The sequence below is a fragment of the Erpetoichthys calabaricus genome, chromosome 15, assembly GCF_900747795.2.
Source record: "Erpetoichthys calabaricus chromosome 15, fErpCal1.3, whole genome shotgun sequence".
In the NCBI taxonomy this organism is placed as follows: domain Eukaryota; kingdom Metazoa; phylum Chordata; class Cladistia; order Polypteriformes; family Polypteridae; genus Erpetoichthys; species Erpetoichthys calabaricus.
This window is the reverse complement of record NC_041408.2, coordinates 91,648,972-91,674,033: the sequence shown is the minus strand read 5'-3', so window position 1 is coordinate 91,674,033 and position 25,062 is coordinate 91,648,972. Positions and strand designations below refer to the sequence as shown.

The 25,062-nt window shown below is 40.8% G+C and overlaps 1 protein-coding gene across 1 annotated transcript in view; it reads left to right on the top strand.

Moving 5' to 3' along the window:
* lrrc1 (leucine rich repeat containing 1) overlaps positions 1–25,062 on the top strand; it is a 115,251-nt gene that overhangs the window by 50,692 nt on the left and 39,497 nt on the right. The window contains exons 3-6 of the mRNA XM_028820132.2: positions 9,798–9,876; positions 14,560–14,649; positions 23,278–23,334; positions 23,481–23,544. Coding sequence (XP_028675965.1) covers positions 9,798–9,876; positions 14,560–14,649; positions 23,278–23,334; positions 23,481–23,544 — 290 coding nt within the window. The remainder of the gene's footprint in view (positions 1–9,797; positions 9,877–14,559; positions 14,650–23,277; positions 23,335–23,480; positions 23,545–25,062) is intronic.

Sequence of the window (25,062 nt, the reverse complement as noted above, 5' to 3'; positions counted from 1 at the left end):
CAAGAACACGGGGACACAGTTGAACACACTTGTTAAGGGGAAATTTCACACAAACATTAGGAAGTTTTTTTTTTTACACAAAGAATGATAGACACTTGGAATAAGAGACCAAGTCGTGTGGTGGACAGTAAGACATTAGGGGCTTTCAAAACTCGACTTGATGTTTTTTTTGGAAGAAATACGTGGATAGAACTGGCGAGCTTTGTGGGGCTGAATGGCCTGTTCTCGTCTAGAGTGTTCTAATGTTAAAAGTTCTCTTCCTCAGGAACAAATGCAGCAAAATGACAGGTCCGTATTTTTAGTTTTTCACATATAGCACATTTACCATCTTTTTTTTTTTTTTTTTTTTTTACTAGGGGGCTGTTGTGAAGAGAGGGGCTGAACGCACCCCAAGGAGATGCAGTCGCTCTTCCGAAACCCCCTCTTAAACGGTGATATAATGGGAAACAAATACAGAGATCAGCTGCTGGCTTGCTGCTGCCATGCCGTGTGATCTGCACGCGCTGTTCTTTCTTCTTCGCTTAGTCGTTGACGTGTCGTCTAGAAAGTATTTATAAGAGCTGCGAGCATAGGACGTCTGTTTGATAAAAGCCTTTACACGACTGACAGTTTAGATGTCCATGATCTTATTTTAAAGTGGTTGTAAGTAGGGTGTGACTTGAAAGAATCTCATGTTAAAAGTCCCCGTGAGACTGTCCAGGGACAACAACAATCTCATCTTTTAATTCTCGCAGATACGCCTCTTCATTGGGAAGAAACACTACTTTTCCCTGATGGCAACACGAATTAGATGATCTACAAGTCTCCGACTTAAATTTTAAATCCCAACAATACATTTGATCTCTTTTCGCTGTTCTGTTATTTCACCGAGTAATATTTTCCATTCATTTGCGCTAATATGATCTTTCCTATCCTTTTTTTGAGACTTCCGAATTTTAGCACTTCCATTATCTCTAACCTGCTCTGCATGTGTACCGTGCCAATATTTTTGAATTCTTTACGACGTTCTGCTTTGTCATCTTCTCTTTTTTTCTAGCCCCAGGCATTGTTAAATGTCTTGGCACAAAGTCTCGTGTCGTGGGACGTCAGAGTGTCTCTCTGAGAAAGTCGCGTATCGTATCCAAGATATTTATTTGTTTTATAATGGAGAGATTTGCATTTTGACTTACAAAAGAAGGCAACATACTTGAATAGACATCAGTTTGGGATCAAGTGTTACAGGACGATGGTACAGAAATTGATCATCACAAGTGAAGAGTTCAGAACAAAAATACAAAAAGCTAACTGATAATGTCAATTTGACAGAAGCTCACCAAATGAGAGGGTCTTCAAACGCTACTACAGGACATTGAGGGAGTCCTAAGTTTGGATGGCTGTGGGTAACTCGTTCAGCCCTCTAGAAGCTGCTCATGAAGAGAGTTTAGAGTAGGGTGTGTGGTATGCTGTGAAACAGGATAAGCCTTGAGAGCCAAAGAAGTGTTGGGCTGCCAACAGGCTCCTGTTTAATTCAGGAGCAACGGGCACTCATGGGGGCTATCAAGGCAAAGGAAGGCGGAGAGCTGAGTGTTACAACTCGGTTGCGTTTGACCGACTCCTTCTGATGCCGGCTAGTTTTATATTGCTGGTTCCTCGGAATGGGTGGAACTTACTTGTGGGAGAGCGGAAATCTGACTGACGTCCGTCTGAACCGTGGCAAGAAAAGTTGCAGCACCTGCCAGGTCGCCTCCTCTCTTCCTGACGGTAGTGTTGTTTACTTGTCTGGAGTCCTGAGGATACCTCCTATTCGCACACGCATGACAACCTGCACTGAAAACGTTTCAAAAATCCTAATCTTTAAAACGGTGCGGTGCCCACTTTTCAGTAATTTCAGTACCGTAAGTAAGAAGTAAAAGACCTTGTGCTCAGATCATCATTCTTCCTCTCTCCGACGCGCTGTACACTCTACGGGAGTTTTGCTTTTTCTCCCCATTCCTGTGTGGGTTTCCTCCTGGGAGCTCCGGTTTCCTCCCACTGTCCAAAGACATGCAGGTTAGGTGAACTGGCAACGCTAAAATGGCCCTACTGTGTGTTTTTAACGTCACAAGGGTTTTCAGAGTCGGTCCTGTTTGGCTGCAGTAACTGCAGGTGTTTGTTCCATTTTTCTTCTGATTCTTCCTCTTCATCTTTTCCCACCTCAATGTGGGGTCGATGTGCTTCTCCAAAAAGCTCAGTCCTGCATTTCCTCGCCAGTCAAGACCTTTTGCTACAAATCTTTTACTTTATCCATCCAACTCCACTTTGGCCTCTCTTACTTTCTCTTCCCCTGGACTTCCACTCCCATCACTCTTTTGCCCACATATTCATTGTCTCTCCTCATCACGTGTGCATATCACTTCAGCTTCCTTTCCTGTCCTTTCTTCCACCACTTTTGTTGTATGTCTGATTTGTCTCATTTCTTGTTCTATTCTATTAATCTAAGCCTTCTCATTTCTGCCATGTCAACTTCTTGTCCTGCTCTGCCTTTAGTGCCCATGTCCTCTGCTCCACGCATCATTGCTGCTCTTACAAAACGTCGCCTTCTAACCTTCGCCTTGATTCTTTCGACCACACAATACTCCTGATACCTTCTTCCAATTATTCCATCCACAACTGCACTCTGTGGGTTATCTCTGCCTCTAATTCTCCATCTTGGGCTACCACTGATCCTTAGATATTTAAACTTACCCAGTCTTTTCAGTAGCTGTTCCTGCAGGCTAACTTCTGAATTCTGATCATCATTAAATCTGATATTCTGTCGTTGTCTTCCTGTTTATCTTCAACCTCTCTGTCTTCCAAAGTCCTTATCCATTCTTCCAATATCCTCTTCACTTCCTCTTGTCTGCTGCTACACAACACAATGTCGTCGGCAAAAAGCCTGCGCCAGGTGGATTGGTCTTTTAGCTCAAGACTGTTTTCCTATAGGAGGCGCTAGCTCCCTGGAAATACGTTCATTTTGCAATTGTGGTGTCTTAAGTAACCTGAAACTAAACAGAAATATCATTTTTCTGCCTCACTCTGTGCTGTCTGTGCGACGGCCGCACGTTCCACATAAAAACGACAAGGAGTGAGCTTTCTTGAAGGCTTTTACTGGATGTACCTCGTTATAAACTGAAATATGTACAAAAGAAACATACAGGTGTACAATCAAAGACAATAAAGAATGGTTTACAAAGCAATACATAGAAGGCAGTATACATTAAACAATAAAAGCTTTAAAAGACACTTACAAGGCGAGTGATTTCCACGATTGGATCAAGACAAAGAGAAGCGCGTAGACCACAGGTGTCGATCTCCGGTCCTCGAAAACTGCATGTTTTCATTCTAACTATCTTCTTCATCAGTGAGCCGTTTTTACTGCTAATTAACTTCTTTTGCTTTAGTTTTAATTAACTTGACTCGGGCCCCTTAATTGTCTCTTTTTCCTTAATTAGTAGCCAAACAATAATGAGACATCAAACAAGCCACCATATGACCATCTCACCTGTGCCCATCACACAATATCTGAAAATAAATAAAGGTGAAGGTCTCAGTAAGATTGATCTCTCGGGTCACCAAAACATTTTGAGAATGTTCTTAGAAAAAACAGAAATCAACAGATTTGGAAATGTCTGCTGTGGCAGAATGAGAGCAGCAACAAGCCATTGAATTAAATAACGAGTTTAATTAACAGCAAGAATCAGCTTCTCATTAAGAGACTGTTTGGAATGGAATTGGTTGGGGTTTGAAATCCCAGTTTAGCTGGTCATCTGTCGACTCGTTTCACGTCTCATTTCTGCTTGGCTGCCATTTAATGAAGAAAGGAATCAATTCAGAGGACTGACTCCTTAAAAACAGGGCTATTGAAATGAAGGGAAAAGGAGTTAATTAGCAGTGAAAACTGATTAGGAAAAGGGTTAGGATGAAAACCTGTAGCCACTGCGGCCCTCCAAGCCTGGAGTTCGACACCCCTGGTGTAGACAGAGGTTCAAATTGCTGCTTACCAAAACTAACCAGACCCAGGGGTTTATATACCTTTTAAAGATACATTTTGGATGTGACCGAAACAAGATAAAGTGGTGCCTACGTGAGACACATGGGGTGTATTGTATTCAAATGTTTATTATGGGACCTACAGGCTTTACGTGAGTTTCATAGACTTTTATGACACCACTGTGAGTGTTGGACGCGACTGACAGGTGTGTTAATAAATGACAAGATGAAGGGGGAGCACAGCTCAATAAATAACAGCTAACAACATGTGGGGCAGAACAATTATAAAGAGGCGATATCCCTCCCTTAGTGATACGGCGGTAAGAAAAATGGCATGCATGGCAGAGTTCCAAGGCAAAAAACACCGCTGACCAAAAAGAACATTAAAGGCTCCTCTCACTTTTGCCAAAAAGCATCTTAATGATCCCCAAGACTTTTTGGGAAAATATTCTATGGACTGACAAAACAAAAGTTAAACTTTTTGGAAGGTGTGTGTCCCGTTACATCTGGCGTACAAGTAACACAGCATTTCGTGAAAAAGAACATCATACCAACAGTCAAATGTGGTGGTGGTAGTGTGATGGTCTGGGGCTGCTTTGCTGCTTCAGGACCTGGACGACTTGCTGTGATTGATGGAACCAGGATTTCTGCTCTCTACCAAAAAATCCTGAAGGAAAATGTCCGGCAATCAGTTTGTGACCTCAAGCTTGAAGCGCACTTGAGTTCTGCAGCAGGACAATGATCCAAAACACACCAGCAAGTCCACCTCTGAATTGCTTTAAATAAAACAAAATGAAGGTTTGGGAGTGGCCGAGGCAAAGTCCGGACTTGAATCCAATTGAGATGCTGTGGGATGACCTTTAAAAAAGCGGTTCATGCTCGGAAAAACCCTCCAGTGTGGCTGAATTGAAACAATTCTGCATGGAAGAGTGGGCCAAAATTCCTCGACAGTGATGTGAAAGACTCAATGCCAGTTATAGCAAATGCTTGATTGTAGTTGTTGCTTCTAAGGGGGGGCACAAATGGTTATTAGGTTTAGGGGGCAATTACTTTTTCATATAGGTCCATGTAGGTTTGGATAGTTTTTTTTTTTTCCCTTAATAAATAAAGTCATCACTTAAAAGTGGCATTTTGTGTTTACTTGGGTTATCTGTGTCTAATATTTAAATTTGTTTGATGACCTGAAACAGTTAAATGTGACAAACATGCAAAAAAAAAAAAAAAACAAATCAGGAAGGGGGTAAATACAGCACCATGAGTTAGTTAGATAGATAGATACTTTATTAATCCCAAGTGGAAATTCACATACTCCAGCAGCACCATACTAATAAAGAACGATATTAAATTAAAGAGTGATAACAATGCAGGTATAACAGACAATAACTTTGTATAATGTTAACGTTTACCCCCCCCGGGTGGAATCGAAGAGTCGCATAGTGTGGTGGTGGAGTGATCTCCTCAGTCTGTCAGTGCAGCAGGACGGTGACAGCAGTCTGTCGCTGAAGCTGCTCCTCTGTCTGGAGGTGACCCTGTTTAGTAGATGCAGTGGATTCTCCATGATTGACAGGAGTCTGCTCAGCGCCCGTCGCTCTGCCACGGATGTCAGACTGCCCAGCTCCGTGCCTACAATAGAGCCTGCCTTCCTCTCCTGTTTGTCCAGGCGTGAGGCGTCCCTCTTCTTTATGCTGCCTCCCCAGCACACCACCGCGTAGAAGAGGGCGCTCGCCACAACCATCTGATAAAACATCTGCAGCATCTTATTGCAGATGTTGAAGGACGCCAGCCTTCTAAGGAAGTATAGCCGGCTCTGTCCTCTCTTGCAAAGAGCATCAGTATTGGCAGTCCAGTCCAATCTATCATCCAGCTGCACTCCCAGGTATTTATAGGTCTGCGCCCTCTGCACACAGTCACCTCTGATGATCACGGGGTCCATGAGTGGCCTGGTCCTCCTAAAATCCACAACCAGCTCCTTGGTTTTGCTGGTGTTCAGGTGTAGGTGGTTTGAGTCGCACCATTTAACAAAGTCCTTGATTAGGTCCCTATACTCCTCCTCCTGCCCACTCCTGATGCAGCCCACGATAACAGTGTCATCGGCGAACTTTTGCACGTGGCAGGACTCCGAGTTGTATTGGAAGTCCGATGTATATAGGCTGAACAGGACTGGAGAAAGTACAGTCCCCTGTGGCGCTCCTGTGTTGCTGACCACAATGTCAGACCTGCAGTTCCCGAGACGCACATACTGAGGTCTGTCTGTAAGATAGTCCACGATCCATGCCACCAAGTATGAATCTACTCCCATCTCTGTCAGCTTGTCCCTAAGGAGCAGAGGTTGGATGGTGTTGAAGGTACTAGAGAAGTCTAGAAACATAATTCTTACTGCACTACTGCCTCTGTCCAAGTGGGAGAGGGATCAGTGTAGCATGTAGATGATGGCATCCTCTGCTCCCACCTTCTCCTGGTATGCGAACTGCAGAGGGTCAAGGGCGTGACGGACCTGTGGCCTCAGGTGGTGAAGCAGCAGCCGCTCCATGGTCTTCATCACATGTGACGTCAGGGCGACAGGCCGGAAGTCATTTAGCTCACTAGGATGTGATACCTTTGGGACTTGTAAGTTGTTGTTCTTCCTGGCATCAAACCAAACTGCTCCTCCCCAGGGCTCAGCCGTTTTAAAGGATGGGAGACAAATCCCAAGGAGTTGTCTTTTCAAAAAAATTAAATTTAGTTTGAATTTTGGAAGCTGATGTGGAGGGTCTCAGGAGATTTGAATGATCATCTTGACATATTTTTATTATGCGATTACAAGTCCTTTCACTGTTCTTGTTCATCACTTACAGTATGTTCTAACAACTGGAAAAGTATGCAGAGAATGGACGCCTGAATTTCACTTCTTGCCTACTCCTAGTTCAGGGTCGTGTTTTATGTAAACAGTCTGAGGCTCTTCACACAAAGAAGGCAGATAAGACACGAGCAGCTTAACCGTGAAAGCGCTGCACAGTTTTGTTTGATTTAAAGGTTCGTCTCGTAATCTTTTGGAGGTACTAAAGAATTGGGATCACAGGAGCTTGTAATTTTTATGTGGTTCATCGTGTAGTGGGTGCAGCAATGCATTGTGCCAGTACATACCTACTTTCTGCACTGGTGGTTTCATTTACTGCTTTGGTTTTTTCACACTATAAAGGATCAAAATGGTGCACATCATCGTGAATAGTGAATGCTTGCAGGATGGTTTTGGGAGAGAGAGTGTGGCATTAAGGTTACAGCCTCGTTCTGGAAATCCAGTTTACCAAAGGGGTATCAATAGAGGTGGTATTTTTGGTTAGAAGCTCACAGTATTGGCAGTGACTGCAGAAGGCAACTTCTGTTTGGAAGGGCAGCACAGCCATTTGATTTCCGGAGATTAATGGCCATTTACTCTAGGGTGAAACACTTGAAAATATGAGACTGGAGCATTGGTGACAAATTCAAACATGCAGAGGGAGACATTCACCTGTGTGAGCAACAAGCTGCTCAATGTTTGAGGCTATAGATGGACTCGGCTGTTCGTGAGCAAGCCTTGTCAGATTTACCAGAATTACCTGCTCCCGCAGTACAAGTTGTGGTGTGTGGGATGTACAGTTCATGAAATGACTTGACACTCTTATCTTATTTCCTAATCGTTTTAATATTTAAATTAGTTTTGCCTGAAAATGTGGGGCGGAGTGGTGGTTCTGAGGCTGAGGATCTGTGCTGGTATCCCCAAGGTTGCCAGTTCAAATCCCTGTCACTGCCAAAAGAGATCCTACTCTGCTGGGCCCTTGAGCAAGGCCCTTAACCTTCAATTGCTCCAGGGGCGCTGTACAATGGCTGACCCTACACTCTGACCCCAAGGGGTAGGTGAAAACTAACAAATTCCTAATACAAGAAATTGTATAGGGTTAAAAAAAAAAAAAAAAAGAACTGCTTTTATTTGGGGTCTCTGGATGACTTATATATAGCGCAGTACATTCTCTTACTTGGTTCTCTCCATGTTGTCATCACTTCTTTGCAGAATGTTCGGTCTGTCTGTCTGTTGTATAGTACCATATCTGTCTGTCTGTCTCTTAGTGCCTTTCGAATATCTATGTATGTATTAAATAGTGGCCTATCTATCTGTCTCTCTGTCTGTCTGTCATATAGTGCCTTTCCTCTCTATCTGTTATTTTGTGCCCTCTGTGTCTGTTCTATAGCCCCTTTCAAATCCATCTACCTCTACTCTCTACATCATCATTTTATTTTGTGACCTTTCATCATGGTGGCTGTCATTGTCACACATTCTCACATGTCCCCTCCTCTGACATCATATTTTTCTGTTTTCTTTCATTTTCTTAAATTTATCACATAACACATTGGCGCCAAAGTGTTTTTAAATGAAGTCTGCTCACCCCACTCTGCCCCACAGTATAGCGCCACCGCTCGGGTCCTTTGTGTTGACTTTCTATGCACAAAATGAGGTGTGGAGTAACAGGATATTTAAGGTTGGCCCTTTGACCCCCTGGGTCACTGGATGGAGTCGACTTTGTGCCCTCAGTGAAGGGCATTGAGCTTTAAGCAGCACAGTAGAGCGCCCCCTTGTGTCTGCACTGAGACTGCACTCTGCTCCCTGTAGTCCAGATTGATGTTCTGGCTGCCCGAGGGCCTTTGTGGCTGCAGCTCTGACCGCCTCGTGTCCTCCATTTAAGGTTTGCCCAGATGGAATGACGGGATGGCAGCTGCTCTCCCAATTCTCTTTTTTTCTTTACCTTTTAATTCATCTCTGGTTGTTTATCTATCTATCTATCTATCTATCTATCTATCTATCTATCTATCTATCTATCTATCTATCTATCTATCTATCTATCTATAGTGCCTTTCATATCTGTCTGTCTATTATATAGTGCCTTTCATATCTATCTGTCTATTATATAGTGTCTTTCATATCTGTCTATCTATTAAATAGTCCCTTTCATCTATCCATAATCTGCCCATTGTTTTTATTTGATAATCTGTAAAAGGTTTTCTAGTGTATTTGAAAAGTTTTCTTCTGTTTTTTGGTTACAATGCTGGTTGTAATTACAATTCACTTTGAGTTGGTGCTGATGCCACATACATAATTCATATTTTATATTCTTGCCTAACCCTAACCTGAGTTTTTCTCTTGCTTGCTTTAAAGACTTGATGCCCAATTTTGCTGTATTTGTACTGCGTGTGTGTGTGTGTGTGTGCGTGCATGCCAGTGGTTACAGCATTCTGGTACATTAAGCAACTCCCTTTGAAAACGACATCCAGTTTCTGATCATCCATGAAGCACTTACTGTTTTGTTTTTATCTAATTGTTTTTGATTAGGTAAATACAGAATGGTCTAATATTGCAAATCACCTGTCGGGCTTTGTTCCTCCATAGTCTGGTTGTCCAAAATGAAAACCCGGTAGTCTTAGCTGTCCACCATGACACCGAAAGCAATGAAATGTACTCTTAATGCATCTTAACCTGTACATTGAATTACTGTATGTGTGTGTATCTGTGTATTTTTTTTTGGTTTAATTACCTTAGTTGGAAATGTCAGACCTCAAATAACCAAGGTGTAACCATGTTTATTTAGCTTTGTTTTTTTTATTTGCATGTCTAATTTTGTAGTCTAAAGATGGTTCAATGCTGTAGTTTGTTTTGTGATTGTTACTATATATACTACTGTATATGTTAGCATATGGAGGTGTTTGTACTCTAGAAGTGTTGAATTAAACAATTGATCAGCTGTGTTTTATTTATGCCTCAAGGGTCAAACAAACTTTTTTTTTTTTCTTTCTCTTTCCAGACATAATGGAAATCCCCGAGAGTATTTCTTACTGTAAAGTGCTTCAGGTGGCAGATTTCAGTGGTAACCCTTTAACAAGGTAATTATAATTTCATGTGCTTTGAGTGAAGCGTTTAAAACAAGCCAGACTTTCATACATTTTCTTTCATTTATATTACCTGTATTATATGTACTGCAGACATTCTTAAACTAACACACATGACATTATGTTGTTGTGCTTGGCCAAAAAAAAAAACGAAACAAAACAATCCAAAGCTTTTCTCCCTTCACAAAGCCGTTTTGAAGAGAATGCTCTTCTGGTCTACCGAGTCCTGGCACAGAAGGCTCTCCATTGACATTTAAACAAATGCAGGCGACTGGTAGCAGAGCCCCTTCTGCCCACATGCAGAGAAGTCCAACTGCAAGGACCTTTCAGCTCACCATAGGTTATCAGGAAATAGTCGTTTCTTTGGAAACGGGCACAAAGCCATTGTGTCCACCATGCATGCTGCTCATGAACAGAAAAACATTGTAGTCACTGCACAGTAAATATAACAATAAATTCTGAGCAGGAGGACATCAAAGTGGAGTAAACTGTGTCAGCCTCTTTGATCCGGAGTGACGCATACAGCAGAACTCGGTAAGAAAACAAAATGACAGTCCAAGGATAAAGCCAGCTTATTGATTGGTTGATGGATTTTTTTTTTTACAGATGAAAGGCACTACACACCCATCAGCCACAACATTAAACCCACCTGCCTAACATTGTGTGGGCCCCCCTCGTGCCATCAAAACCTCTCTTGACTTGTCGAGGCATTGACTCCACCAGGCCTCTGAAGGTGTCCTGTGGCATCTGGCAACAACACATTAGCAGCGGTGATTGTAAAGTGGGGCCTCCTTGGATCAGACTTGTGTGTGTGTTTGCCAGGCAATGGACTGGCACCCTGTCCTGTGGTTTTTTTTTTTTCTGCCTTGCACCCTATACTGTCTGTGATAGGTTTGAGGAGGCTGGAGCCTGTGTGTAATATTTTATATGTGTATAATGTATAATTCAGTATATAAATATATGTCTTAAAATATAATCATAAAAAGGTGGGAGCAGAGGATGCCATCATCTACATGCTACACTGATCCCTCTCTCACTTGGACAGAGGCAGTGGTGCTGTAAGAATTATGTTTCTGGACTTCTCTAGCGCCTTCAACACCATCCAACCTCTGCTCCTTAGTGACAAGCTGAGAGATGGGAGTAGATTCATACCTGGTGGCATGGATCGTGGACTATCTTACAGACAGACCTCAGTGTGTGCGTCTCGGGAACTGCAGGTCTGACATTGTGGTCACCAGCACAGGAGCACCACAGGGGACTGTACTTTCTCCGGTCCTGTTCAGCCTATATACATCGGACTTCCAATACAACTCAGAGTCCTGCCAGGTGCAAAAGTTCGCTGATGACACTGCTATCGTGGGCTGCATCAGGAGTGGGCAGGAGGAGGAGTATAGAAACCTCATCAAGGACTTTCTTAAATGATGCGACTCAAACCACCTACACCTGAACACCAGCAAAACCAAGGAGCTGGTGGTGGATTTTAGGAGGACCAGACCCCTCATGGACCCCGTGATCATCAGAGGTGACTGTGTGCAGAGGGTGCAGACCTATAAATACTTGGGAGTGCAGCTGGATGATAAATTAGACTGGACTGCCAATACTGATGCCCTGTGCAAGAGAGGACAGAGCCGACTATACTTCCTTAGAAGACTGGCGCCCTTCAACATCTGCAATAAGATGTTCTATCAGACGATTGTGGTGAGCACCCTCTTCTACGCGGTGTTGTGCTGGGGAGGCAGCATAAAGAAGAGGGACGCCTCACGCCTGGACAAACTGGTGAGGAAGGCAGGCTCTATTGTAGGCACGGAGCTGGACAGTTTGACATCTGTGGCAGAGCGACGAGCGCTGAGCAGACTCCTATCAATCATGGAGAATCCACTGCATCCACTAAACAGGATCATCTCCAGACAGAAGAGCAGCTTCAGCGACAGACTGCTGTCACCGTCCTGCTCCACTGACAGACTGAGGAGATCGTTCCTCCCCCACACAATGCGACTCTTCAGTTCCACCCGGGGGGAGGGGTAAACGTTAACATTATTCAAAGTTATTGTCTGTTATACCTGCATTGTTATCACTCTTTAATATTTTCTTTATCAGTATGCTGCTGCTGGAGTATGTGAATTTCCCCTTGGGGATTAATAAAGTGTCTGTCTGTCTGTCTGTCTATCTAATTCTAGGTGTGTGTGTGTATATATAGATGTATGTATGTATATAGATAGATACTTTATTAATCCCCAAAGGGAAATTCACATACTCCAGCAGCAGCAGCAGCATCTTCTTTCGGCTGCTCTCGTTAGGGGTCGCCACAGCGGATCATCTTTTTCCATATCTTAATGTCCTCGTCATCTTGCTCTGTCACCCCCATCACCTGCATGTCCTTTATCACCACATCCATAAACCTTCTCTTAGGCCTTCTTCTTCTCCTCCTCTTACCTGGCAGCACTATCCTTAGCATCCTTCTGCCAGTATACCCAGCATCTCTCCTCTGCATATGCCCAAACCAATGCAGTCTCGTCTCTCTGACTTTGTCTCCCAACTATCCAACTTGAGCTGACCCTCTAATGTCCTCATTTCTAATCCTGTCCATCCTTGTCACACTCAATGCAAATCTTAGCATCTTTAACTCTGCCACCTCCAGCCCATATAACATAGCTGGTCTCACTACCGTCCTGTAGACCTTCCTTTTCACTCTTGCTGATAACCGTCTGTCACTTCTCCACCCACTCCACTCTGCCTGCACTCTTTTTCACTTCTCTTCCACAATCCCCACTCTGTTGATTCTTGTCTAACAGCTTTGCACACCTAGATTGAGCCCATTCAATATTTGCCCCCCACTCTTCTTTACAGTTTAATTGTTCAAGTTCGGTCAAATTGGATGGTGAGCGTAGGTCTGCTATCTTCAAATCTTTCCACAGATTTAGGTCTGGGCTCTGATTGGCCACACCAGGACATTCACTTTCTTCTCCTTCAGCCACCGTGTGGTCAATTTTGCTGTGTGCTTCAGGTCATTGTCATGTTGAAAGGTGAACATTCTGCCCATCTTCAACTTTCTTGCAGAGGGTAGCAGGCTTTCCTCAAGAATTTAATGGTATTTTGCCCCATCCATTTTTCCTTCTACCCTAATGAGAGCCCCAGGCCCCCCACAACAGGATGCTGCCACTTCCATGCTTTACTGTAGGCGTGGTGTGTTGTGGATGGTGAGCTGCATTGGTGTGCCGTTTGATTTTGGTCTCATTTGTTTTCCACTTGGCATCAGAATCTTCAAGGTGTATTCTGGCAAAGCTCAAACGAGCCTTAATGTGGCCTTTGTTGAGAAGTGGCTTTTTCCTTGTGACTCTCCCAAACAAGCCACAATTGTGGAGCGCTTGTGAAATTGTTGTCACATGCACACCATTAATGACCACTCTTAGCCATCAAATCCTGGAACTCCTTCAAAGTGCCCATTGGCCTCTTGGTAGCCTCTCTTACCAGTTTCCTCCTTGCTCTTCCATCCAATTTGGGGGATCCAGGGAGGGTCCTAGTAGTACTAAACACTTCTTTATGATGGACTTTCCTGAGCTCCTTGGGATTGATAAAGCCTTTGAGATTTTTTTGTCTCCATCTCCTGCCTTATGTCTGTGCACAACTCTGTCCCCGAGATCTTCTGAAAGTGGCTTACCACCCACAGTCAGTTGTTTGCTGTCAGTGGCACTACCAAGGAAGGGAACGAATGCTCCAGGAACAGCTTCACTAATCACACGGATTACAATTGATCACAGGTGGAAGGAAGCCAGTAACCGCAATGGAAATGGTGGGCACCTCCACTCACTTGATTGAGTTTAGGAGGGGGGATCCTTTATTAATCTCAGGATTTCTTGTTTTTGATTTTTTAAAATTCTTCTGAACTGTAGCTGTGATATCTTCCACTTGGATGTTAGAGATTGCATTGAGTAAGTAAAGCTGGAAAAAATATTGTTTTGTGTGTTTTCATTTAACGCTATAAAGCCAAAAAAAAAAGGGAATATTTTGAAGGGGGGGGGGGGGGGGGGTTCTTTTCTATACCCCGTGTGTGTATGTATGCATACACCCACACACACATAAGCTGGGTTTGGTCTCTGGGACAAAAACAACCTGATGACTCCCTAGCAGTTTTACTACATTGGTGAACTTGCAGAGGTATCAGCTAAGTGGGCTGCGACAGGCCGTATTTGGCCCAAGATGGACGTGCAGTCGAGTGCAGCTGTGGCACAAATTGAGTGGGACAGGCTGGAACCAGTCTCAGGCAAATGTTTGGTGGCTCGTTGTGTGAACATATGTATGTATATATATATATATGTATGTATGTATGTATGTATGTATGTGTGTATGTGTGTATGTATGTGTGTGTGTGTGTGTGTTTATATGTATATGTGGATATGTATATTCTAAAATAATTCTGTATGTGTGTATTATTTTATACAGTATATATAATATAATTGGACTATTATTCTTTTAAAATATCCCCTATGCAGTCCTGTCCAGTTGTCTTTAATTAAAATGACTTTTCAGACATTGACGGACACCAGTGTGCAAACAGAAGCCAGCTTAATGGGAAATCCTAAGAACAGAGAATATTCAGTTTTTCAGCTTCATATTTAGCTTCTTTTATTCCAAACGTGATTTTTGTTTCTAAACTTTTTATTTTCCCCCTGTTTATAGGTTGCCTGAAAGTTTCTCAGAATTAAGAAATTTAACATGCCTTTCCATCAATGACATCTCCTTGCAAGTTCTTCCAGATAACATTGGAAAGTAAGTTTTTTAAACTTTAAGCAGTGTGTTTTTTGTGATTTAGGTGTTCATTATCATTTACCATAAAACTACACAGTAGGAGGAGATCCCCATATTGTTTTGCAGTAGTTTTTGCTTTTAGATGTTGTGCTCAGGAGATATTGCAATCCCCTGTCTGAGTCTGCCATGTTTGTAATGAAGTTGTGATTTAATGTATGGATGGTAAAAGTTGAAATTTGACAGGAAAATAGAGCCTACATTGGGCTATCAATTCTGTCCACACATTTGTAGATGTTTCACCATATTTTACAGTACCACTTTGTATAAGAGGTTTAATTTAAATCCTCTTTGAGCACTTGGCGATTTCACTGCTTATTGCCGTATCCGTCTATTTTCAGATTCTGCTCTTTTTCTGTTTATGCCGCTGTGTTTGCTTTTAAAGCATTTAACAGTGAAGGAAGTATTGTTTGTGGTCATATTGATGCCTCAAAAGAACTATCTTACAGTAGCTGCTTATGTGCTACATCAGTTGGCACTAGGAAGAGCGTTTTATGATAACATTGAGGGACTAAAGTGTGAATTAATGTAAGCAAAGCATATTTGTTTTTTTTTATACGGTGCAATGCAGCTTACTTTTTTTGCTCCCTAATATAGTACAAGCCTCAACTCGGGCCATCGTCCGAGATCTGCTCAGTTAGATCTGCTTCTGGTTCCTCATACCAACCTAAAGATACGTAGGGATCGCATATTTTGGGCCATCGCTCCAAGCTTATGCCACTGACACAGAGATCAGCAGAGTGAGTGAGTCTGTCTGTCTGTCTGTCTGTCTGTCTATCTTTTCATATCTTATCTACCTACCTTGTGATGCTTGTATTTCTGTACAAATAACTAGCAAACATATAACTTAATGCAATGCTAAGTCATTTAATAATGGTGCCTGATCTCAGACAGTCGTCCTATTGACTACTCTCATAATTAATCTATTAGGTACTTTTGATTTAGGTAGAGGAAGTGATGTGGTGAAGGAGGTAGGGATGAGAACGGCGCCCGTATGCATGCGCCACACAGCTGTCCTGCTGCGCGCTGCCGAGAGTTGATTCTATAATAAAATAAAACTTGAATGACTCCAAGGTTATTCCTCCTTTATCACACCGAAAGTGGATAGTAGATGTCATGTAGTATATGTGTACCAAATTTGAGGTCAATAGTTCTAACGGTTTGCAAGCTACAGGTGATTTAAAACTCTGGACAGACAAACGAACAGCCACGGTAGCGTATATATATATATATATATATATATATATATATATATATAATATAATATATGAGAGAGAGATGTGAAAATGCCAGTGTGGATGGATGTTGGTTGAATGTAGCCAATGATTAAGCAAATTCAAATACTCGGCTAACAAGTTTAAAAAGTAATGACCAGAGCACAAACTAAGACCAGCCACATAAGTAATGCAGCAACATAAGGCTTTGAAACAGCCCACTGCGACAGTTCACATTATTCAGAGCATTCAGTGTCATAGTCATCATTATGCCTTGCCTTTCTCGGTGTAGTTCGATATGAACGTTGTACATTTCACGATGTAGCTGTTTAAGTAACTTTCTGTCACTAATGAACATCTTAGAGTCAAATCACTCTTAAATACCTGTACTATGTATGTCTCATTTCAATACAGAGGAAGCTGTAATGGCATCCATAATGTTTCTGCTTCTGAAATCTCAAAGAAAATGCTAGAATTATGAAAGTTAATGCACAGATGGCTGTTCCTGTGAGAGGACAATTTAGCTTTTTATGATAAGCTGATTAAAGTTTTCCCGTAATGTCACACTCATTGTATTCCATTTAGTCATGTTTAAAGCCTGGCAAATCTGTGTTTCCATGGTAATATAGTACAAAAAAATCTAAACGAAACCCATAGTGTTAAGATGTGCAAAGACGAATTCATCCATTTACCAAGCTGGATTGTTCGATTATAGTGTCAAAGCTGCTGAAACCTACCCTGGCAGCACAAGGCACATTCACTGTCGGGCAACCGGTGCGCCGCACCGTGGAATTTTCTAGGGGTGCGGCGAAAACTTTTGTAAAATATTTAAAATTGCTAGTGTTTTTGAACTTTTGGTTGATTAAAAAGATAATGTTTAAAAAAAAAAAAAAAATTTTATGTTGGAAAAACAGATAACGGTTAATCAGATTGTTGAATAAACAAATGTATTTATTTTGAATGCAAGTTAAAATTTTCGCTGTTCACCATTCATCATAATATCAACACCAGCGGTGTCAAAAACACATCTCGCGAGACTTAAAAAGTCTCGTTGTTAGAAGATCTCGCTCACTGTACGGATAGAAGAAGGCGGAGCAAATATAGAATGAGAAAATACGAACGCTACATTTCGGCTCTTGCCGACGAGAGAGTATCGCTGTAGCTGCAGCACTTACCACTTAATCGTCTGAGTATTACTATGGTAAAATTAACCTTATTTTCGCTCTGACACCGCTGATCAACACAGTAAACTTTGTAAACTCAGTGACCTTTTCCAGTTTACCATTTGGAAGCTCTTGTCTCTGTGAACAAGGTTTTTCAACTATTACGGAAATGAAGTCTAAGAAACGCGAGAGACTTCAAATGATCGACAAGGAAATGCGCGTCTGTCTTTCGAAAATTGATCCTCGCATCAATCTCATATGTGTTGAAAAACAATCTCAACGATTTATCCTTTGATTCCTTTATTAATAAAATGTCTTTCAAACTTGTAAAATTAACTGTGTTTATTGGCGATTGTCCATAGATTGTGTCGTCACGGCTTTATTTATGGGCAGTCCCTCAGGTGCGCCGCGAAAGAAAATTTTTGGACTTAGTGCGCCGCAACTCGAAAAAGGTTGCCTTTCGCTACACAAACACAAGGTGCGCCCCGAGGTGCTTACTCGGAGCGTGTCTCGTTTTCTTTGTGTAATGTGAAGTGACATCTTATTATTGGGTGTCTACTTTTTTCAAAGCCCTTATTAATTACGTTTTAAGCCTTGTTTCACATCCTCCCCTTCGTGTTGAGTGTTTTTAAGGAGCAGAAGTGCCTTGTCATTCTGGTTTACTCTTCAGGACTGGCTCAGTTTGGGCTCGTCCACTTGCTGTGTACTTACACCTTTAATTATTTGCCTTTTCGTGTATCGGAACATTTGTAACTCATTTATGTGAGCCATTTTTTGTTTATTGGAATTAATGTTGTATTATTTGTCTTAATTGTGCTGTCTTAGATCTTTTCGATGTACTTACTGGGACGTTGAGTTTTTCTTGTAGCCAGTGATGTTGTCACAGGTGAGAGTGTTTTTAGTGAATTACGTGATGAGTCAGAACGTGATGTACTTTCTTATTCTGTTGTAGCTCAGATCCACTAGTTTCAGGGAGCGTTTTCTTGATGTTGTGTAGAAATACCTGATATGTTCAGCATTAGTTTTGTTTTGTATTTTGTATTTTTCTTTTAGGTGTCAACGCTGAGCACCCACAGAATCTTCTTCAGTTGTTGTTTGTCACACTAATAAACATAAAGTTGGTCCATGTTGTCTGATTACCAGGACCACAGAGTCGGAAGCAATTAATGGGTTTCAAGTACCGACTCTGACTAAATGTGAATTGTGAACGTTTTCAGTTTCGCTGAACTGATTCAATTAACTATTTTTTTCTTCTCGACTCTTGGTAAACAATATAACCTTTTTTTTTAATTTTGTAAGTATTACTTTATATACGGGCAGAGTGGTGGCTCTGAGGCTAAGGGTTTGCACTGGTATCCAGAAGGATGCCGGTTCAAATCCCTGTCACTGCCATAAGAGATCCTACTCTGCTGGGCCCTTGAACAAGACCCTTAACCTGTAATTGGTCCTGGGGCGCTGTACAATGGCTGACCTTGTGCTCTGACCCCAAGGGGTATGTGAAAACTAACAAATTCCTAATTAAAGAAATTCCTAATACAAGAAATTGTATTGCTTTTAATGCAATGCAATAATTGCATAGTTAGATCTGGACCACCCTGTATAAGGCAAAATTAAGAAATAAAGTATAAGTCGCGTCTTGAAATAGAAAAATGTTTGTTTATATGGTCTTTCTATATTGCGGATTTTCATCCAATCGCTGATGGGTCTGGAACATAACTTCTGCGACAGACGGATGATCACTGTATACCGTATATACATATTTCATGACACATTTAATTATTCATACTCGTATATCGTGTGTTTTTATTTACCTTATATACTCGCGTATAAGTCGGGTCTTGAAACCCGAAAAATCGATCATAATATCAGACCCGTTCAAAAATACGACACTTAGATTTTTTTTTTCCACATCTTCTTGCCTTCTCCAATCTCTCATCAGTTTCTCAGACACATCGAATTTTGTTGCAGCAGTGCAGTTACCAATTTCTTTGGCCACTTCCACAACTTTTAATTTAAAAGCAGCTTCATATTTTCTTCTGATTGAACGCTCCATTGTAGATAAGGGATGCTCTAACGACAAAGGTGTATGAGAGGGTGAGATACAAAAAACACAAAACGGTGCAAACGTTGCTTTGGAATAGTTCAGGTATTACCGTGTGGTCACGTAGGCACAACAGAGAGAGAGAGGGGTTAGGAGCACACGCTGATACAGCACATTGCCACACACACACATAGAAAGAAAAGGCCATGTGCTCCGTGGTTCATCTCTCAGGCGATTGTTAGCATATCGTAATCTTTTGGATCAATTGTGTGAGTTTTCCCGCATTGGACTTATACGACCGACATTATAAAATACTGGAAACTATACGATAAAATCAAGACCGACTTATCCGCAGGAGAACTTAAACGTGAGTATATACGACATTTAATATAATAAAAGCCACAGTTGCATCACTACAGTGCAATAAACCCAAACTTGAACAGGTTAAGGTGCTAAAACGTAGTCTGATGATTCACACTGGCAGTCATGATGGGCCTCGTATGTTGTGTGCTTTCAATCAACACAGTAGATATATAAATCTAATTGTAAACGGAGGAGTTGGATGTACCATTGAATTTTGAAGTTAGAGTTGGGGTCGCCGGTACCATAAATTGAGGAATCCAAGTCAAAAGTCCACAGCCCTGCCAAGCTTCAGTATCGCTGCTCGGGGTGTGTGCTATCTCTTTAACGGCTCACTTTTTTTGGTAAAAGTGAAAATCCTTCACTTAGCAAAAACAGATACTTAATGTAGGTCTTTTGTAAAAGTGCAGTGTTGTGAAGTGAATTTATTGGACATCGCTGTGTTTGTGCTTTACTGCATCTTGTTTTTTTTCTATATAAAATATGCCACAGCAACATCACTGCAGGCTTTAAACCCAAACTTGAACGGGTTGGAATGCTAACAGGTAGCCTGTGCTACTTGCTTTGTATTTTGTATGGTACGTGCTTTCAATCAACATGGTAAATATACGAGTCTAATTACAAATGAAGGAGTCGGAGTTGAAGGTTTTGTGACTCCACAGCTCTGCAGATTACCACATTATCAAAGTATTTCAGTCATCTCTGTGGGATATTTATAGAAACCTGCTCTTTTTTTTGCTGGTTCAGCTCTCCACGGGATCATTTCCGTTAATCCCTAGAAATGTTCCTTTATGTCTTTATATCAGATTTGCATTCCCTTTTAATTTTTATTTCCTGCTTTAAGCAGAGGAAAAGAACAACAATGAGTGCTGTGGAACCTGTTGCAAAGAAGATGGCTGTGAAAGAAAACTGTATGTGCAAGAATTGACGAAACAAATTAGATTATGTGCAGCTAACATGGGCTCTTTAGAGTTGTTGGTAAAGAGCATATGAACTGTTAAATGCAGGAGTCCCTCCTGTTAGCGTGCAGCTTTCTTAAGATCATCACATTAAGTTCACCTTCAAGTTTATTGATGGGTGTATTCTGATGTCCTTTTCCTGTGCACCACTTCCCACTGTTTAGAAGATATCCCAGAAACATCTTTGTGTTAATTCTAAATTGTCTTTACTCACACATCCATCCAAATATTTTCATAATAATAATAACTTTATTTATATAGCACCTTCTCATTCATTTACATGTAACTCATGGCCTGGAACCCCTGCAGATTTTTTTCTCCAGCTGTCTGGAGTTTTTTTTTTTTGTTTTTTCTGTCCTCCCTGGCTATCGGACCTCACTTTTATTCTATGTTAATTAGTGTTCACTTATTTTAATTCTTTCTTTGTCTTTTTTTCTCTTTCTTCATTATGTAAAGCACTTTGAGCTACATTATTTGTATGAAAATGTGCTATAGAAATAAATGTTGTTGTTGTAACTCAATCTGCTTTCCACAGATTAATCAACAAAAACAATAAAGATATGCCATAGTACCATAGTCCCCTGCGGGTCTGCCCTTGTAGTAGTGAAACAAGGCAAACTTTAAAAATCAATAAACAAAAAGGCATTGCTAGCTAAATGGAGGCAGGGTACGCTCCAAAATGTTTGATTGGTGCAAATGTATCACTGCTGCAAGTGAACTATGAATCTTATAGTGATGAGAGAAGTCGCAAAATCAACCGGAATGTTCAAGCAAATTCTAGACAAAAAAAACGATCTAAATCCGTTAAGTAGTTCTCTCATGAAAAGAGATTATATATATATATATATATATGTGTGATATATATAATATGTGTATATGTGTGTATATATGTGTATATGTGTGTATATATATATATATATATATATATATATATATATATATATAAATATATGTGTGTGTGTATATATATTTTTATATATATATATATATATATATATATATATATATATATATATATAAATGTGTGTGTGTGTATATATATATATATATATATATATATATATATATATTCAGAGAGAGAGACTACATTACAATAATTACAATAATTATTGACTATTACAATAATTTCTAATAAATATACAGTTGTGAAGTGCAAAAAAAACCACTCTTATCAGAAAAGAGTTCATATTGTTTTCTAAGTAAAAGCCGTATACATAAAGAAGGGAAGAGAACAACCACATTTCATTTATATATATATATATATATCTATATCTATATATGGTTGAAATAGTTTACTGTCAAATAATGCAAAGAGTATGCGACACGTGTTTCGCCCTAATTCTGGGCTCATCGGGCGTACACACTCACTGCACTCCCTCTCGGAAATTGAACCTCGGACATCAGCGCTAGAGGCGAAGCCCCTAACGTTGCGCCATGGCGTGTGGTTCGTTTATTTGACAGCATGTAGATCGGGGTAATTACATTCACGGCATTCGTAGTCTGAATCACAATCTTTAGGGGCTTCACCTCTAGCGCTGACGTCCGAGGTTCAATTCCCGAGAGGGGGTGCAGTGGAGTGTGTACGCCTGATGAGCCCAGAATTAGGGCGAAACACGTGGCGCGTACTCTTTGCATTATTTGACAGTAAACTATTTCAACCATTCTATGATCTGCTTCTCACAACTGAGGGCATCGTGGCGGATGTTAGCCGACTTGCTGACCCACCACAAGCGTTACCTGGTAGGTAACCACCCATACAATCAGATTGTGATTCAGACTACGAATGCTGTGAATATATATATATATATATATATATTAAAATAGAGAGAGATTTTAAGAGTGTCCCGTATTTCTAATTTTCTAATCTGGCAACCCTAAGTAACACAACTATGCACTGGGCTTTATTCTTACATCAGAGTAGTACTTAATTATGACTACTGTTTGTGAAATGGGACATTTGAACTTGCTGTATTGTTTTTTTCGTTTCAATTTAAATTTATTAGTAGTCGGAGTTGGTACATTTTTGCCGACTCCAGGTACCCAAAATTGTCTCCTGACTCTGACTCCACAGCCCTGCTTTGTACACTCTGACGTCATTAGCCCTATGTATCTGTTCCTCTGTTATATGCCATTTGGTATTGAGTTCATCAAAGCAGCGCTGAAGTTTGTGATGCACCATCTGTTGCAAACAAAACTGCAATGCATTTTATTACTACATGCATTACGAAATACATTCCAGTAGTTGTTGCGCTACAAATATGCGGAGGTCGACATTGATTACTTACATTTTATACAGCTAACTAGAACCGTTAATCAGTAAAGTTTTCTGCACCATTTAATATGCAAAGCCCTTGCAGCCTTCAATCAGAGTTAGTGTTGATTATTTAGGAATGGGGAGTCTTAAAAGGGTTGGGGTACCAACCAGTTAACCCCATTTAATGAGAATAGGAAATTAAAGAAAACAAATAGCATACAGCCAGTCAAATAAAAAAGAAGAAGGATCGACCTCTGCACCTGATGAAGGATCCACATAGACAGATGACACACCAGCAAATGTTGGCTTTGTGGTTTTTATACCACCAACTTAGAAGGGGTGGCTGTTCATGGTGGAAGCTTGAGTCACTTGTCATGTCGCTGTCAAGTGTCAGAACTGCAGATGGCATTAGTGAGAGCGCCCCCTCTCTGCTCGGGGTGGTACTGCTTAGCTTTTTTTGGAGCCTTTCCTTAAGTGCAACATATGTATCATCAGCTACTTACAAGAGAGTTTGTCACTTCTGTCATTCGTTCATATTTGCTAAAGTACCGTTTCATAAACATCTTAACTGAGTACTTGTTGCCTTTTTCTTTTTTTTTAGTCTCTCAAATCTTATATCACTGGAATTAAGAGAAAACCTTCTTACGTATTTACCTGAGTGAGTATGCTTCCTCTTTGTTTTAAAGTAGAATATGTTTAAATACGTATTGTATTATTCTTATATTAATTTCACATCTTGTTTAGTCTGCAATTTACAATTTTTATTTAATGACTGGAGAACTAAGAATAAATGTTTTCTTTAAGGTCACTGGCTCAGCTTCATAAACTGGAAGAGCTCGATTTAGGAAACAATGAGCTTTATCGGTTGGTAAGTATAGTGTTTTTTATTATTAATAATTCAATGATTTAATGAGTAACTGCACGATCCAGAATACGTTTAGAAGAACCCACATGCACTGGATGTATTTACCGTATATTCTCACTTATAAGTCGGGTCTTGAAACCCGAAAAATCTATCAATATATATAAAAGTCAATTTGTGTATGTATGTATGTATGTTCCAGCATCACGTCCGAACGGCTGGAGTGATTTTCATGAAATTTGGTACACGTGTTCCTCATTGGCCGACTAAAAATACTGCTGGGTGAAATCAGCCCTAACCCTACCCCCTTCTGGATATTTGACCGTGCGGTCCTGTATGCATGTTATCATCCAGTTGACACTCGGAACGACCACCAGAGGGCGAACTGGAGGTGACTACCAGCATTCTTTATGTTTGAGTGCCACCACCGTGCGCCCCTGTTGCTTAACGTTAACATTATTCAAAGTTATTGTGTTTTTTTCCTGCATTGTTATCACTGTTTAATTTAATATTGTTTTTTATCAGTATGCTGCTGGTGGAGTATGTGAATTTCCCCTTGGGATTAATAAAGTGTCTGTCTGTCTGTCTGTCTGTCTGTCTAACTTATAGTGCCTTTCATATCTATCTATCTATCTATCTATCTATCTATCTATCTATCTATCTATCTATCTATCTATCTATCTATCTATCTACAGTGGTGTGAAAAACTATTTGCCCCCTTCCTGATTTCTTATTCTTTTGCATGTTTGTCACACAAAATGTTTCTGATCATCAAACACATGTAACCATTAGTCAAATATAACACCAGTAAACACAAAATGCAGTTTTTAAATGATGGTTTTTATTATTTAGGGAGAAAGAAAATCCAAACCTACATGGCCCTGTGTGAAAAAGTAATTGCCCCCTTGTTAAAAAAATAACCTAACTGTGGTGTATCACACCTGAGTTCAATTTCCGTAGCCACCCCCAGGCCTGATTACTGCCACATATGTTTCAATCAAGAAATCACTTAAATAGGAGCTGCCTGACACAGAGAAGTAGACCAAAAGCACCTCAAAAGCTAGACATCATGCCAAGATCCAAAGAAATTCAGGAACAAATGAGAACAGAAGTAATTGAGATCTATCAGTCTGGTAAAGGTTATAAAGCCATTTCTAAAGCTTTGGGACTCCAGCGAACCACAGTGAGAGCCATTATCCACAAATGGCAAAAACATGGAACAGTGGTGAACCTTCCCAGGAGTGGCCGGCCAACCAAAATTACCCCAAGAGCGCAGAGACGACTCATCCGAGAGGTCACAAAAGACCCCAGGACAACGTCTAAAGAACTGCAGGCCTCACTTGCCCCAATTAAGGTCAGTGTTCACGACTCCACCATAAGAAAGAGACTGGGCAAAAATGGCCTGCATGGCAGATTTCCAAGACGCAAACCACTGTTAAGCAAAAAGAACATTAGGGCTCGTCTCAATTTTGCTAAGAAACATCTCAATGATTGCCAAGACTTTTGGGAAAATACCTTGTGGAC